General features: G+C 39.7%; 1 protein-coding gene across 3 annotated transcripts in view; it reads left to right on the top strand.

Annotated features, from left to right (window-relative positions):
* The window catches only part of LOC121636518 (low-density lipoprotein receptor-related protein 1-like), a 97,082-nt gene that overhangs the window by 61,685 nt on the left and 20,909 nt on the right, over positions 1 to 14,488 (top strand). For all 3 annotated transcript variants that reach the window (XM_041980050.1, XM_041980048.1, XM_041980051.1), the window contains exons 19-41: positions 35 to 115; positions 962 to 1,129; positions 1,988 to 2,170; positions 2,247 to 2,444; positions 2,556 to 2,801; positions 4,463 to 4,660; positions 5,785 to 5,989; positions 6,112 to 6,276; positions 6,386 to 6,630; positions 6,854 to 6,985; positions 7,766 to 7,993; positions 8,769 to 8,943; positions 10,670 to 10,764; positions 10,950 to 11,099; positions 11,247 to 11,387; positions 12,001 to 12,126; positions 12,254 to 12,385; positions 12,548 to 12,682; positions 13,092 to 13,221; positions 13,335 to 13,461; positions 13,568 to 13,719; positions 13,836 to 13,960; positions 14,081 to 14,455. In XM_041980050.1, coding sequence (XP_041835984.1) covers positions 35 to 115; positions 962 to 1,129; positions 1,988 to 2,170; positions 2,247 to 2,444; positions 2,556 to 2,801; positions 4,463 to 4,660; positions 5,785 to 5,989; positions 6,112 to 6,276; positions 6,386 to 6,630; positions 6,854 to 6,985; positions 7,766 to 7,993; positions 8,769 to 8,943; positions 10,670 to 10,764; positions 10,950 to 11,099; positions 11,247 to 11,387; positions 12,001 to 12,126; positions 12,254 to 12,385; positions 12,548 to 12,682; positions 13,092 to 13,221; positions 13,335 to 13,461; positions 13,568 to 13,719; positions 13,836 to 13,960; positions 14,081 to 14,455 — 3,912 coding nt within the window. The remainder of the gene's footprint in view (positions 1 to 34; positions 116 to 961; positions 1,130 to 1,987; positions 2,171 to 2,246; positions 2,445 to 2,555; positions 2,802 to 4,462; positions 4,661 to 5,784; positions 5,990 to 6,111; positions 6,277 to 6,385; positions 6,631 to 6,853; positions 6,986 to 7,765; positions 7,994 to 8,768; positions 8,944 to 10,669; positions 10,765 to 10,949; positions 11,100 to 11,246; positions 11,388 to 12,000; positions 12,127 to 12,253; positions 12,386 to 12,547; positions 12,683 to 13,091; positions 13,222 to 13,334; positions 13,462 to 13,567; positions 13,720 to 13,835; positions 13,961 to 14,080; positions 14,456 to 14,488) is intronic.

Genomic DNA, 14,488 nt, shown 5'->3' with positions numbered 1-14,488 from the left:
TAATCAGCAAAATGTCTAAACACTCTTTCTGCAGCCTACCCCACCTGTTTTCCCCTCACCCAGTTCACCTGCAACAACGGACGCTGTATCAACATTAACTGGCGCTGTGATAATGGTTAGTGTCTGTTTTTTAGTATTTGAGTCTTTGTACCATTTCAGCTCCTCGCTTTCCGTTGTTGGAGTTTGCTGTGCATGTTTGGCCACAAGCCTTTTATTTGCATTTGTTCTTTTTGTCATCTTGTGCATTTGTGAGTTGTGCATTTGGTTTTGTTGTTATGTTTTCTGCTGTTCGCCCATTTTGCTGTCTTCCGTTGATTCTGTCTTTCAGAAAAGGATTGTGGGGACGGCTCTGATGAATTGAATTGTCCAAAGCTGACCGGTTAGTGCATAGATCAACATGCACCAAAACAGCCGTGACGCTAGCCAAAGCTTTAGAACTGACCAAGTGGGCTCCAAGAGTCAGGGCTGCTTTTCTAACTGACAATGACCTCAAGCTGAGGTCTAAACTGCTGCCATTCATTTAATGTGCTCAAAAATTTGATTTATGAAAAAAAATTACATTTTGTTTTGACTTATTAGGTTACCAGGTAAAAAAATAATAAATGCTTTTTTTGTCAAACAATATACGATGACATAATAAAAAGGAATTAAAGTTATATCACGCTCCCTTTTAAAATGAATGTATGCAGTATATATAAATAAAAATATATAAAAAAGCTAAAGATGCTATGCTGCAAAGCTTAATGTATCAGCTCTGGGTACATTCCCTCATGGTGCATGTTCTGATCTATGCAGTTTCTGTCATTATTTAAACTCTCACATTCTGTCTCATCAGTGTTTACTGTGAATGAGTAAATTGTTAAGATCTTCCTGTGTGTTTTTATGAATATTTGTTGCATCTGAATCTGTGGGTGCCTCATAATGTGAGAGTGAGTGTTACCTGACTGCACTTGTTTTCCAGATAACGACTGTGGGGACAACAGTGATGAGGCCGGTTGCAGTCACTCCTGCTCTAGCGCTCAGTTCAAGTGTAACAGCGGCCGATGCATCCCAGATTACTGGACCTGTGATGGAGATAATGACTGTGGGGACTACAGCGATGAGACCCATGCAAACTGCACCAATCAGGGTCAGTGACTTAAGCTGGAGATCTGCTAGGATTTTATTGACCTATTACGTGCTGTGTTACCCCATATGAAAACATACAGCATACTGAGACAAGGAGGAATGCTGCAACATAACAGCAGCAGAAGAAGAAACAACACAAGTTAAAAAGCCGGTTTTGTTGGAAGGATGCATCATCAACTTTTTTTTTCTTTGATGATTAAAATATTATTAAGATTTCCCAGAAAACATTGAAAATACCAAAAGTAAAATATAATTTTTCCCCATTGCTACTCAAGATACTGGCTTACATGTAATGTTGCACTCTTGATGAATTAGACTTAAAGACACCTTGAACTAAACTGTGTTTATGGAGCATAACTGTGACAGATGGTTGTTGTTATCATGGGTGGGTGGTTGCATCTCAACACTGCTTTTATTTATTTATGTATTATTACCAGAAGTGCACTCCATGCTAAAAATCAAAGCAAGTATTTGCATTTTTTCCAGTGAGTGTACATGTATTAGGCCTTTTTGTGCCTGGAAGCAATTTAATGCCTACAACCAGTGACACTACTTCGTACTAAAAGTTTAAAGTGCTGGACTAAATAATAGTTTGATTTTAAATATCAACACATAATACTGATATACCAGCTTTTAATTCTGTGTTTATAATTCTACTTCTTTCCATTGGAACAAAATGATTGTCAGCTGGAATCATGATTAAAACAATGACCTTCTGATTGTGTGCTCTAATTTGTCAGTCTTGTTGCTAAGACTTGTTGCCATCCAGGTTTCTAACAGAATTCTGTCTCTTATTTCTTTTGATTTGATTTCTTCAGATAATTTGAAAAATTTTTTTTACTCTCTTTTTTCCCCACAGCCACGCGTCCACCTGGTGGTTGTCATACAGATGAGTTTCAATGTCGTATGGATGGCCTTTGCATCCCCATGCGTTGGCGCTGTGATGGGGACACCGACTGCATGGACATGAGTGATGAGAAAAACTGTGAGGGTGTCACACACATGTGTGATCCAGCTGTCAAGTTTGGTTGCAGGGACTCTGGTGAGGAAAAAAATATGTGAAGCATATTCATTTTATATAAAGTTTTGTTTTGTGTAATCCTGCCGATTGTCCACAGCACGCTGTATCAGCAAAGCCTGGGTTTGTGATGGCGACAGTGACTGTGAGGACAACTCAGATGAGGACAACTGTGAGGCGCTGGTGTGTAAGCTCTCTCACCATGTGTGTGCCAACGACTCCACCATCTGCCTGCCTGCAGAGAAACTTTGTGATGGCACTGATGACTGCCCAGATGGCTCTGATGAAAAACTCTGTGGTAAGAAACAATCATTTCCAAGCTGTGTTTCCGAGTGGGGAATGCATAATGGCAAGTACAGCCTGTATCTCAAAACATGGCCTCATTCTTCTGATTTTCTGCACTTTCCAGACTTGTGTTCTCTGGACAATGGCGGCTGTAGCCATAACTGCACAGTGGCTCCTGGTGAGGGGGTCATCTGTTCATGTCCGCTGGGTATGGAGCTGGGGTCTGACAATAAAACTTGCCAGATTCAGAGCTTCTGTGCCAAACACCTCAAGTGCAGTCAACGCTGTGAACAGGACAAGTTCAGTGTGAAATGCTCATGTTATGACGGCTGGGAACTGGAGCCTGACATGGAAAACTGCAAGAGCACTGGTAAGGGACCAAAAAGAACATAAGAAGATGGTGATGGTAGAAGGTTAGGAAATATTAACTTGCTCTAAGTAGGTTAGGAATTTTAAACTTGAGTTGATAGAGGTTGTCCAATACGAGTGGAAGCTATAGAAATATCCTTTACTAAACATTGTCAAGGTTCACACAGAAGAAGTAACAACCATGTTAGAATGGAAAAGATGTTAATTTGTTTTAGAAGGGTCCAATGTTTGACATGCATCAAGCAAAGAAAACCTCTCCCATCACCAATACAAGAGAAGGAGAATAATTTATGTAACTCTGGATGGAAATAGATGTTATGACAGTGCAGAAGCTTATCAAAAGGATGCCACAACGATGCCATAATCAGCTAAAGGAGGTCCAGTGAAAAATGAAGGTGTATTTTTTTGGAAGGCAGTGTAACTGACCAATATCACCGAATCAATTGGAGTCTGAAGGATGATTTGAAACAGAACACAGTGGTACTGAGGCCCACTATCAGCTGATACTAAATCTTAAATTACTTTGTTTTCAGAGAGAGAAAAAAAACACCTTGATTGGAAAATTCTTACTACGGACAAGAAGGCAGAAGTGGTTACATGCTTTCAGTGCATGTTTACGATATGTGAAAAGGTTTGCTGAGGAAACATAAGAAAATCTCAGCACTGATTTCCTGCTGTTATTATCTAGTGAAAAAAGTAAAGATAAATATAAAAAGATTAAGAGCAGATATGATCACTGATTCTGATTCTGATTCTGATTCTGATTCTGATTCTGATTTTCATTAGGGGAAGATGTGTGAACCAAAAACTGCTTAGTCACTCTAAAACCGCTTTGAATTTTATCATCCATATAAAGGATATGGAGTAGTTCTCTTCCTGCAGCAACTGACAACAAGGAAATATGATTTTATGCTGGTGTTCTTCCTGCCAGGTCTCACTGAGTAGCCAGCAGCAACCTGTCATTCATCCTGCTGTCTGTGAGGTGCAGATAACCGCTGTCTTATTTACACTGCATTTTCATTACCCAGGATTAAAGCCATTTTCAACATAGCTGCTCTTATTGGACAACTCACACACTGCAGTGGAACATGGCTACCGTGTCTTTCATGCTGTGCAGCAGAGCTGTTCTGCAGTGTTTTGAGCATCATTTATTTAACCAGGAAAATGGACTCTAGAGCTCTAGAGATTTAAAATCTATTTTACAAGATTTTCCTGCTAAAAAAGGCAGCTGCTCAGATTGGTTCAAGCCTGCAGCAGGACAGATAAGCGGCGCTTTCAGCAACACATACTAAACAAGTGTCTGCATGGATTCATCATGATTGATTAACCTCACAGTCACAAAGCTATGGAAACTTAAATCATCAAATTATGTGTTTGTTATTATAAATGTAGGTGAAAAAAACTTTTCTCTATTACAGTTTGGTCTCTGGGGACACATAAAACCACAAGTTTTGGCATCTAAGACAATAATTTCTGTACAGTTTTTATAGGATGAAGATCATAGATATGAAGAAGTTAAAGCAAAAATGGCTTTGTGAAAAAAAGTCAGTTTGGATAATCATCAGAGATCAAGTGATTGTTATAAAACATCATTTAAAGCCTTCATTATGTGGTTAGTTTATGTTGGAAAGGCCATTTATATTTTTATCTTAATTTTCACAGATCCATTCAAACCCTTTATCATTTTCTCAAACCGCCATGAGATCCGCCGCATTGATCTGAATAAGGGGGAATTCAGTGTGTTGGTACCTGGCCTCAGAAACACCATCGCCCTTGACTTCCATCTCAGTCAGAGTGCACTCTATTGGACTGATGTGGTGGAAGACAAGATCTATCGTGGGAAGCTGTCTGAGAATGGAGGTGAGCATTTTTTAACAGAATCTGTATTTTCTCACATATTTAATTTATCCTTAAGTTAAGGATTCACTCAGCTCCTTTTGGAACTTGTGTGTTGCAATTACATTATCCTTTTGGACATCAGGAAATGTGTAACACATTTGTATTTATGTCAGATAAAGTGGACTTTTCAGAGTTGTAAAATCTAAACTCTGTGGCTTCACACCCGTTGTGCTGTTAATTGAAACTTGGTTGATTATAGTTCTGTTGTGCTAGAATATTTGAGGTGACACTAGCAGAGAAAACTATACTGTAAACACAGATGTTGTGTGCAGCACTGGTGTGTAGTGTGGAGCGCAGCACGGTTGGTGCTGTCACTTCTTGTTTACAGAAAATCAAATGTAGCAACATAAAGGCCAGACCAGTGGATCAAGAGGTACTGGTAAACAAGGCCTTATCACATCTGTGCGGAGGTTGTGTGAGTTTCATGTGTATTTTGTTGTTGTGTGCCAGGTTTACACGTCCATAATTTGCCTACAGAGCCTGTGTGCTTTTATTGTTCCAGATAGGACAATGACTCATTCCAAATAATTACGCATATTTCTGATTAGAGAATTAGTGAGGCTGAAAAATCTGCCTCTTTAGTCCTGACACTACAAATTTAGTGTATGAACCTTTCCGTAATTGCAGTATCACATCCTCTTTTACGAAGATGAATTATTAATCCCAAAGGAAATTGTTGTGCCAGAGTACAGGAAAAAAAATAACAGAAATACTTCTGTTGTATGGACAAAGGTGTCTCCATCTAAACAGCCGATTGTTAGTGTTCAGTCCAAATAGACAGTTACTTCATTTCTAAATGCTTAGCATGAGTTGATCAGTGATACTAGATCAAATTTGTTTCAGTTTATTCAGAAAATTTAGCACCCCAGATGGCTGTATATAGATAGTGTGATAAAACATGATTAAATCAGATTTTAAACGGTTTGACATAAACATTTAAACAACTTCCTGCTTATTCTTATCCACAGGGCTTACAAATGAACATATAAATAAATTAGAGAAGCGAAGTGATCAAAGTCAGGTACGACAGTGTAATGAAGTTAAGATGTTTTACACTTTCTCTCTCTTTTATTTCGCTTCTGTAGCTTTAACTAGCTTCGATGTGGTAATCCAGTACGGGCTGGCTACACCTGAGGGTCTGGCAGTGGACTGGATCGCAGGAAACATTTACTGGGTGGAAAGCAACCTCGATCAGATTGAGGTGGCCAAGTTGGATGGCACCATGCGGACCACACTACTGGCAGGGGAGGTGGAGCATCCTCGAGCTATTGCGCTTGACCCTCGGGATGGGTAACAGCTGCTGTGCATACTATACACAACAGATGTACAATAACACGCTAAGCTAAATATTTTTGGATTGAGTTCTTGTATTGACTAATATCTGTTATGCATGTTGTGGCATGATACTGTAGGATTCTCTTCTGGACAGACTGGGATGCCAGTTTGCCAAGAATTGAAGCTGCATCCATGAGTGGAGAAGGCAGGAAGACCATCCATAAGGAGACTGGCAATGGAGGCTGGCCAAACGGACTCACTGTGGATTATCTGGAGCGGCGCATCCTTTGGATTGATGCCAGGTTAAAACAAGGAGCAAAATACTCACACAAGCATGTTTTCATTCACATTTGCTTATTGAATTTAATTTCAAATTCAGAGGAAAGTAATTGGAAATTGTGCTACACACAGATCTGATGCCATTTACTCAGCCAAGTATGATGGTTCTGGACTTATTGAGGTTCTGAGGGGTCATGAATATCTCTCACATCCATTTGCCGTCACCATGTATGGTGGAGAGGTTTACTGGACAGACTGGAGGACCAACACACTTGCAAAGGCAAACAAGTGGACTGGCAGCAACGTCACAGTTGTCCAAAGAACCAATACACAACCCTTTGACCTACAGGTCTACCATCCATCCAGACAGCCACAAGGTATGAAGTACAAACATGTAAAATCTTAATGAAAATAGACACAGCATCTCAGTTTCTTTTTTTTTTCATTTTTGCTGTAACAGATAGGAAAATATGTAGGTTCATTATATGATTGACATTCCTTTTGAATCTTGTAGAAACTTAGAATTGATATCAACATGACAATCTATGTGATCCACATGTATATATTTTGAATCTTTTCTCAATACTCTCTTCTGCATAGCTCCTAACCCGTGTGAAGCTAAAGACGGCAAGGAACCCTGTTCTCACCTCTGTCTTATCAACTTCAGTCAGACATTCTCATGCGCTTGTCCTCACCTCATGAAGCTGGGCCCTGACAGACGTACTTGTTATGGTAAGTCTAAACAATAAAAGTTACTGCAGGAAACATGCTTTATATTTCTCTCTGAGTCACCATGTAGGTAAAACTGCTGTTGAATGGCACAGTGTAGTCCCTGTCCTTACAAAGTTGTCTGGTTACTTAGTTGTGTTCTTTTACCTTTTTATGTTGTGGGGGTTCCCCCCCCCTTTTCATTGAAGTACTATTGCTGTGACAACAGTAAAGCGTATTAAAGAGTCTGTGCAGAGTGAGAGCGGGTGTGTTTATTCAGTGTATCCATTTTAGTATTCTGGGCAGCACTCTCTATTATCTTCAAGGGTAATGGAAAGGAGGGCCCTATTCTGACTGATGCAAGCATCAACAACCCTCCACATCCACCTCCTTGTCTGGCTGCGCTGATACAGTCCGACACCGTCATTACTCGCTCCTCTCCATTTCTCTTTCATTTTCTTCCCATCTATCATTTAAGCTGCAGACAGTTAAACAATCACAGAGTGTTGAGACCATCGCAGTGGTAATGTATCTGCACTGATTAAACTCCCTCTCACCGTCTTTGCTGTGCAATTGAGTTAGCCAGCCAGACACAATCATTTGAATCAAAGATACAATTAGATTAACTGTTTGTTCAAGTGGAGAAATAATGTGCTGAAGCACTCATCCATGCCCCAACCATCTATCCATAAATCTAGCATTAGTGTCTTTTAGTGCATTCTAATTTTGACTTAATGCTGCATTTAACTCTCTGGTTTTTCACGCTAAATACTGATGGATGTCAACATCTTTTCTCCCCGACAGAATCTCGTCAGTTTTTACTGTATGCTCGACAGACAGAAATCAGAGGAGTGGACATCGACAACCCATACTACAACTATATCATCTCATTCACTGTGCCGGACATTGATAATGTGACTGTGGTAGACTATGATGCTCTTGAGCACCGGATCTACTGGTCAGATGTTCGAACTCAGACTATCAAGAGAGCTTTCATCAATGGGACCGAAGTTGAGACTGTGGTGTCTGCTGGTAAGGGTGGGAAAGGGGGTAGTACAATAGAGGACAGATTGTGATACAGATGTGTATTGTTTGGGAAAGTTTTTGATGTTTTTCAAAAGAAACAGGCTTGATATACGCAGATTACATCCAGAATTTTGTGTGTAGTTTAAAGTGCTCATGTGAAAGAAGGCTGGGATCCCTGCTGTGATTATCTCACAAAATCCTCAGTGGAATGGCTAATTCATAGTTTATCATTTGAAGTTCTAAGGTTAGCCAAAAATTCTATATTCCCTGTTTTATTTTAAATAAGTGTTTTATAATTGTAATAATGTATTTGATTAGGATCTGCCAGCCTTGGTTTTTCATACTGTGCAGACATTTTGAGTGTGGGGCATCTACACTGAAAAACTTTTTACCTAAATGCTTTTGGATTTGTAAATCTTTTGCTCAAAACCTACATAATCATTTTAACTTGTATCTACCCAACCCTTACATCCGTATATGCTTAGCTTGTTCCATAATTAATCAACTGGAGCACTGAAAAGCACAGAAAAGTTAGCATGTAGCCAAAAATGATCAAATCTATCACTTAAATCAAATCAGTTAACTAAAAACAGGTTCAAGAACATTTGTTTGAGAAAATTAACATAAAGTCAAGAATAAATTCCTTCAGACTGAAAGCTTTACAACTGAAATTAAGGACATGACTTAGTGAGAGCTCGTGTTGCAGTTCTTCTGACACTGATGCCAAAGGCATTTTTGAGTTTCTGATTGTAAAATCAGTGACCTGCTTCTCTTTTTTCAGATTTGCCCAACACTCATGGCCTGGCAGTAGACTGGGTGTCCAGGAACCTGTTCTGGACCAGTTATGATGCCAATAAGAAACAGATCAATGTTGCCAGACTGGATGGCTCCTTCAAAAATGCTGTTATCCAAGGCTTGGACAAACCACACTGTCTGGTTTTGCATCCAATACTGGGGTTAGTTGTGTGCACACACATGTACACACACATACTAAGACTGTTGCTCTCAGACAGCCTCCTGATTTAATGTTTAACAACAAAGTGGTCACATTGGCTTTCAGTCTTTCCTCCTTGCAGTTGGAGTTATTTGGTATACAGCAGATGGCTGCTAACCTTTTAAGATGTTTTGTCTCTTAGGAAGTGGCTTTAATTTTTCCCCTTGTGTCATCTTTCTTCTCTGTTGCTCCTTTTCTATTTCTGTGCTTAGATATACTGCATATGATTTATTCACATCCTAGGTCATTTGTTTTTTGTCACTATTTCTGGTTTTCTTCAGTTTTCTTCTCTTTGTTTATCCTACATTCTGCTCCACTCCTGCCTTGATTTAAAACATGAGTTTCTTCCCTCTCCAGTCCCTGTTCCCTTCTAAAATTTCCCCCTGTTCTCCCAGCCCCATAAAGAACTTGGCCATAGTATTCTCTGTCCAGTGGAGCACCGACAGGCTATCTAATTTTTATATATTTAGTTTTTTTTTCTGTAGGAATATGTGTGCTTATGAGTATTTGAAATCAAAGAAGGAAAGTCATGTTTTTGTTTACTCCTTCCTTCCTTTGAAGGGCTTAGCCCAGCTAGGGAGAGGAATGTTTCCGATCCGAGCATTGTTGGCGTGCGGGAAAATGAGAAGCAGATGCTGGATCCATATGCTGGGGCTGTCTGATTTTTCTTCCACACAAACACACTTGACCCCACCACGAGTGGGTCGGGTCAAAGAGGGCTGGGGCGGGACAGACGCTGTATGTGTTACAGAAAAATATGAGAATGTGGGAGTTTAGAGCATTTATTTAAAGACACATTAACAAATATATTTAAGGGTGTGGTGGATGTAGTTGGATTTAACAGGAGTTGGATGATGGAGCAGAGGATATCCTGTAAACATATACAAAATGTGGCCTAAACATACTGATACACAGTCATGTTGTGTGAAAAAAGTAGAGGCAGCTTTCCAGCAATCAGTCAACAAAAATAAGTCAAAGAAACCAGTAATAAGGATTTAAATATCCAAAGATTATAAAAGAGACTTTCTTTTTATTTTAACATAATATTTTTTATCATATTTCTGAGACAGAGGTTCTTATAGAGTATGAAATAACTAAGTTGAAGAATTTTTTTGTTGTTACTGTAGTTGTAGGATTTATTTGAGGTTAAACGATAAGATGTTAGCTGAAGTGATTACTGGGAAGCACAAAGTTCAAGATATGAAAATGATTTCTTTCTGTGAAGCAGTTCATATAATTTTTAGTCAATCAAAAAGCAATTGCATTTTTATTAAATATGCAACAAGCTATGTTGTGTCCTTACGGGGTTGTGCCTAACCCATAAGAGCCCGACATGACATATTTGTCACATACAGTTTCTGAGAAATTTTGCTTCAATTTATGGTATAAACTGTTGAACACAATCTAATACTTGTCTTCTGTCCCCTAAATACCTAGAAGTAGAAAACCATACAATATTTTTAATATGTCACATAGTAATAAATGGTAGGAATCCCCCCCAAAATGTAATTTTTTTTTTTTTTGTTATATTTTCTTAAAGGGCCAAATAAAGACCTCATATTTAAAAAATTGGACTTTTCTTACCATGTTTTTATGGGTCGGGCCTTAACGAGTTAATAAAAAAAAAGAAAAGAAAAACAGAGTTTCTGAAAGTTTTCTCTTTTGTTCACACACTCTGCCTCCATCAGGAAGCTGTACTGGACAGATGGAGACAACATCAGCATGGCCAACACGGATGGCAGCAACCGCAGTGTCCTCTTCATTGACCAAAAAGGCCCTGTTGGTAAGAGTTGGGGTTCTTGTGTGTGTGTGTGTGTGTGTGTGTGTGTGTGTGTGTGTGTGTGTGTGTGTGTGTGTGTGTGTGTGTGTGTGTGTGTGTGTGTGTGTGTGTGTGTGTGTGACTGTATAAAAGATAGCGAGCACTATTACAGGAAATCACTCACCAGTGTGTTTATCTTTGTTTTCCAGGCCTCTCTATTGACTTTGATACTGAGCAGCTATACTGGATCAGCTCCGGAAACAGCACCATCAACCGTTGTAAACTTGACGGCTCTGGACTGGAGGTGCTTGAAGGGGTGAAGGGCAAGCTGACCAAGGCTACTGCTATGGCCATCATGGGTAGGACTTAAGAAAATAAAAACTGAATGCTGAACTTGATCTGTCTGACACAAAGTATGCATGTGCCTTTAAATGCTTTTTTTTCAATAGTTTTTTTTTTTATGTTTAAAGTTTAAAGTATAATCTAAAGATGTTGTGTGTTTTTAGGGGATAAGTTGTGGTGGGCAGACCATGGAACTGACCAGATAGGAACCTGTGACAAAAAAGACGGTGGCAGCTGGAAAGTCCTGAGGAACAGCACTTCACTCATGATGCACATGAAGATCTACAATGAAACTGTGCAGACAGGTTTCTACACTTGCCTTTTCCCGCAGCCTGTGCAGCATTTTTATTTTTTGTTAAACTTTTTGACATAGAAAAAGCCAAAAAATATATCCTTGTCTCATGAGGTCTGTTTTTCAGACTGCATGTAAAATTAGATTAGATTAGATTCAACTTTATTGTCATTACACATGTACAAGTACAATGCAACGAAACACAGTTTGGCATCTAACCAGAAGTGCAATAAGCAACAAGTGCAAGATATATATTATATACAGTATGTGCAAATGACTGTACAGTATGTACAAATGTGCAATGTTCAAAAGCATAAAAAGTGATTATCACAGTATGGTGATTTAAGTACTATGAGCATAATATACAGATGGATATGTGCATTAATGTACATCAGTATTTACAAGTCTTTATGTAACTTAGTCACTAGTGCAGTGGACATTGAAATAGTGCAAAGTAATGAACAGGAGTCTAACTAAATAAACAGTGAAGTGGAAAGGCTAGTGGAATGTTCAGTACATAGTACTCGGTCAGGTCGGGGGGTGTGTGATGGGACGGTTTGTAATGTTTATTGTTATTCGTCTTTGATTTGTTTTGTGTATTTGTCCTTGTGCATTTGTATTCCCAGGCACAAATCTCTGCAGTAATAACAATGGAGACTGCTCCCAGCTGTGTCTCCCCACCTCACCGACCACCAGAGCCTGCATGTGCACGGCAGGTTACAGCCTGCGCAGAGGGCAGCAGTCTTGTGAGGGTATGATGCATTCATACAAAAACAATTATATTGATTTCAGGCAAATTTGGGTTTAAAAACTCAAACATTAAGTGGAATTGATGCCAAAAAAAAGTTTCCAAAGGCCTAACTGTATTTGTATTTGCAGGTGTGGGCTCTTTCCTTTTGTACTCGGTGCATGAGGGCATTCGCGGTATTCCTTTGGACCCATCAGACAAGTCTGATGCCCTGGTACCAGTGTCTGGCACCACCTTAGCTGTTGGCATTGATTTTCATGCTGGTAAGACATGTGTTTTTTTTTCCTCAAGTACAAGTTAAAAAAATCCCAGGTATGAAATATTGGATATGACTGAATAGAACACATGATTATTTATCTGTTATCAGTGTGGGGTAAAGCTTATTTTCAGTACAATTGTTTTATTTTTCTTTCTTTTTTCCGCAGACAATGACACGATCTACTGGGTGGATATGGGCCTGAGTACCATCAGTAGGGCCAAAAGAGACCAGACCTGGAGAGAGGATGTGGTCACTAATGGCATTGGCAGGGTTGAGGGCATTGCTGTTGACTGGATAGCTGGTGAGAGGCACCACTGACTTATAAATATACAGCTGTATTTCTCATTAAACTGAATATGCTGTGTGGAATGTAAATAAAAGAATGTAGGTATGTAAGTAGAAAACCTACATACCAACCTTTAGAATTATGGCATTAGGCTTTACTTCTGTTTAATGCTGTATTTTGGAAAATGAGTTGTAATAATTGCCTACAGTTTCCTAAAATGTCAGTCATTTGTACAGATAAAAGATGATTCAATGTGTCCTACAGCTTAAGAATTAATCGGAACAGTAAAAAAAAACAAACAAAAAAAACAAGAAAAGCAAGTTATTTTCTAGCATATTTAATGTCAAAAGGTCTGAAATGTCAAGCATGCAGCATGTCCATACTTCTGCCAGTGCTTCACTTTTTTCCCCACTGTCCTCCACAGGAAACATCTACTGGACAGATCAGGGTTTTGATGTTATTGAAGTGGCCCGACTAAATGGCTCTTTCCGCTACGTGGTGATCTCTCAGGGCCTAGACAAGCCACGTGCCATCACTGTCCATCCTGAGAAAGGGTGAGAAGAAACAACAGTGCAGTTTAGCCTTTAACACTGCAATTTATCTTAGCATTGATTTTCTGAGGAAGTCACCTCTGAGCTTTGCTGTGTTTGTGTATTTCTGCACATAGCTACCTGTTCTGGACAGAGTGGGGCCAGTATCCCCGCATTGAGCGGTCTCGCTTAGATGGCTCTCAGAGGGCTATTCTGGTTAATGTCAGTATCAGCTGGCCCAACGGGATCTCCATTGACTATCAGGTGCCCCACAATAGAGCAGTTTTGGTTCACATCTCTGGACTTCAATGCAGGGAGTGAATGTAGCATCTTAACATCACTGCAATCATTTCTCTATGTGTCCATGTAGGAGGGTCTGCTGTATTGGTGTGATGCCAGGACAGATAAGATTGAGCGCATTAATCTGGAAACCGGGGAAAATAGGGAGGTGGTGCTGGCCAACAATAACATGGACATGTTCTCTGTGTCTGTGTTTGAAAGCTACATATATTGGAGTGACAGGTCAGACATATTTTTCTGCTCAGTCTTATCTTCAGTTTTGGAGGAGTCAAAATAATTTTTTTATCTGCAAGCCTTAGCCTCTCTTTAATGCTATGTGTGTGTCTGCGGTCATGCAGGACCCATGCTAATGGCTCCATCAAGAGAGGCAACAAGGATAATGCTACAGACTCTGTCTCTCTGAGAACTGGTATTGGGGTGCAGCTCAAAGACATCAAGGTTTTCAACAGGGCCAGACAGCAAGGTAAACATGCTCTGCTTTAAATGCATGAGTCTTAACTCACATTGTAGTACAAATTAAAAAAACGATCTGTGGTATAATTTTGGATTATACTTGATAATAACATCATGTTTCTAACTACAGGAACAAATGTTTGCAAAGACAACAATGGTGGGTGTCAGCAGCTTTGTCTTTACCGTGGCAACGGGCAGCGTACATGTGCCTGCGCTCATGGCATGCTGGCTGAAAATGGCAGGAGCTGCCGCGACTACGATGGCTATCTTCTCTACTCAGAGCGTACAATACTTAAGAGCGTCCACCTGTCAGATGAAAACAACTTGAATGCACCCATAAAGCCATTCGAGGACCCCGAGCACATGAAAAACGTCATTGCACTCACTTTTGACTACAGGGGAGGTGGAGGAAAAGGAGCTAACCGCATCTTCTTCAGTGACATTCATTTTGGCAACATCCAGCAGATCAGCGATGACGGGTCAGACCGCAAGACTATAGTAGAGAGTGAGTCTTCCTTTTTCTTGTTTATCTTTTCAT

This window comes from Melanotaenia boesemani, chromosome 3 (genome assembly GCF_017639745.1).
Source record: "Melanotaenia boesemani isolate fMelBoe1 chromosome 3, fMelBoe1.pri, whole genome shotgun sequence".
Lineage (NCBI taxonomy): Eukaryota > Metazoa > Chordata > Actinopteri > Atheriniformes > Melanotaeniidae > Melanotaenia > Melanotaenia boesemani.
This window is presented reverse-complemented; position numbering and strand designations above follow the sequence as displayed.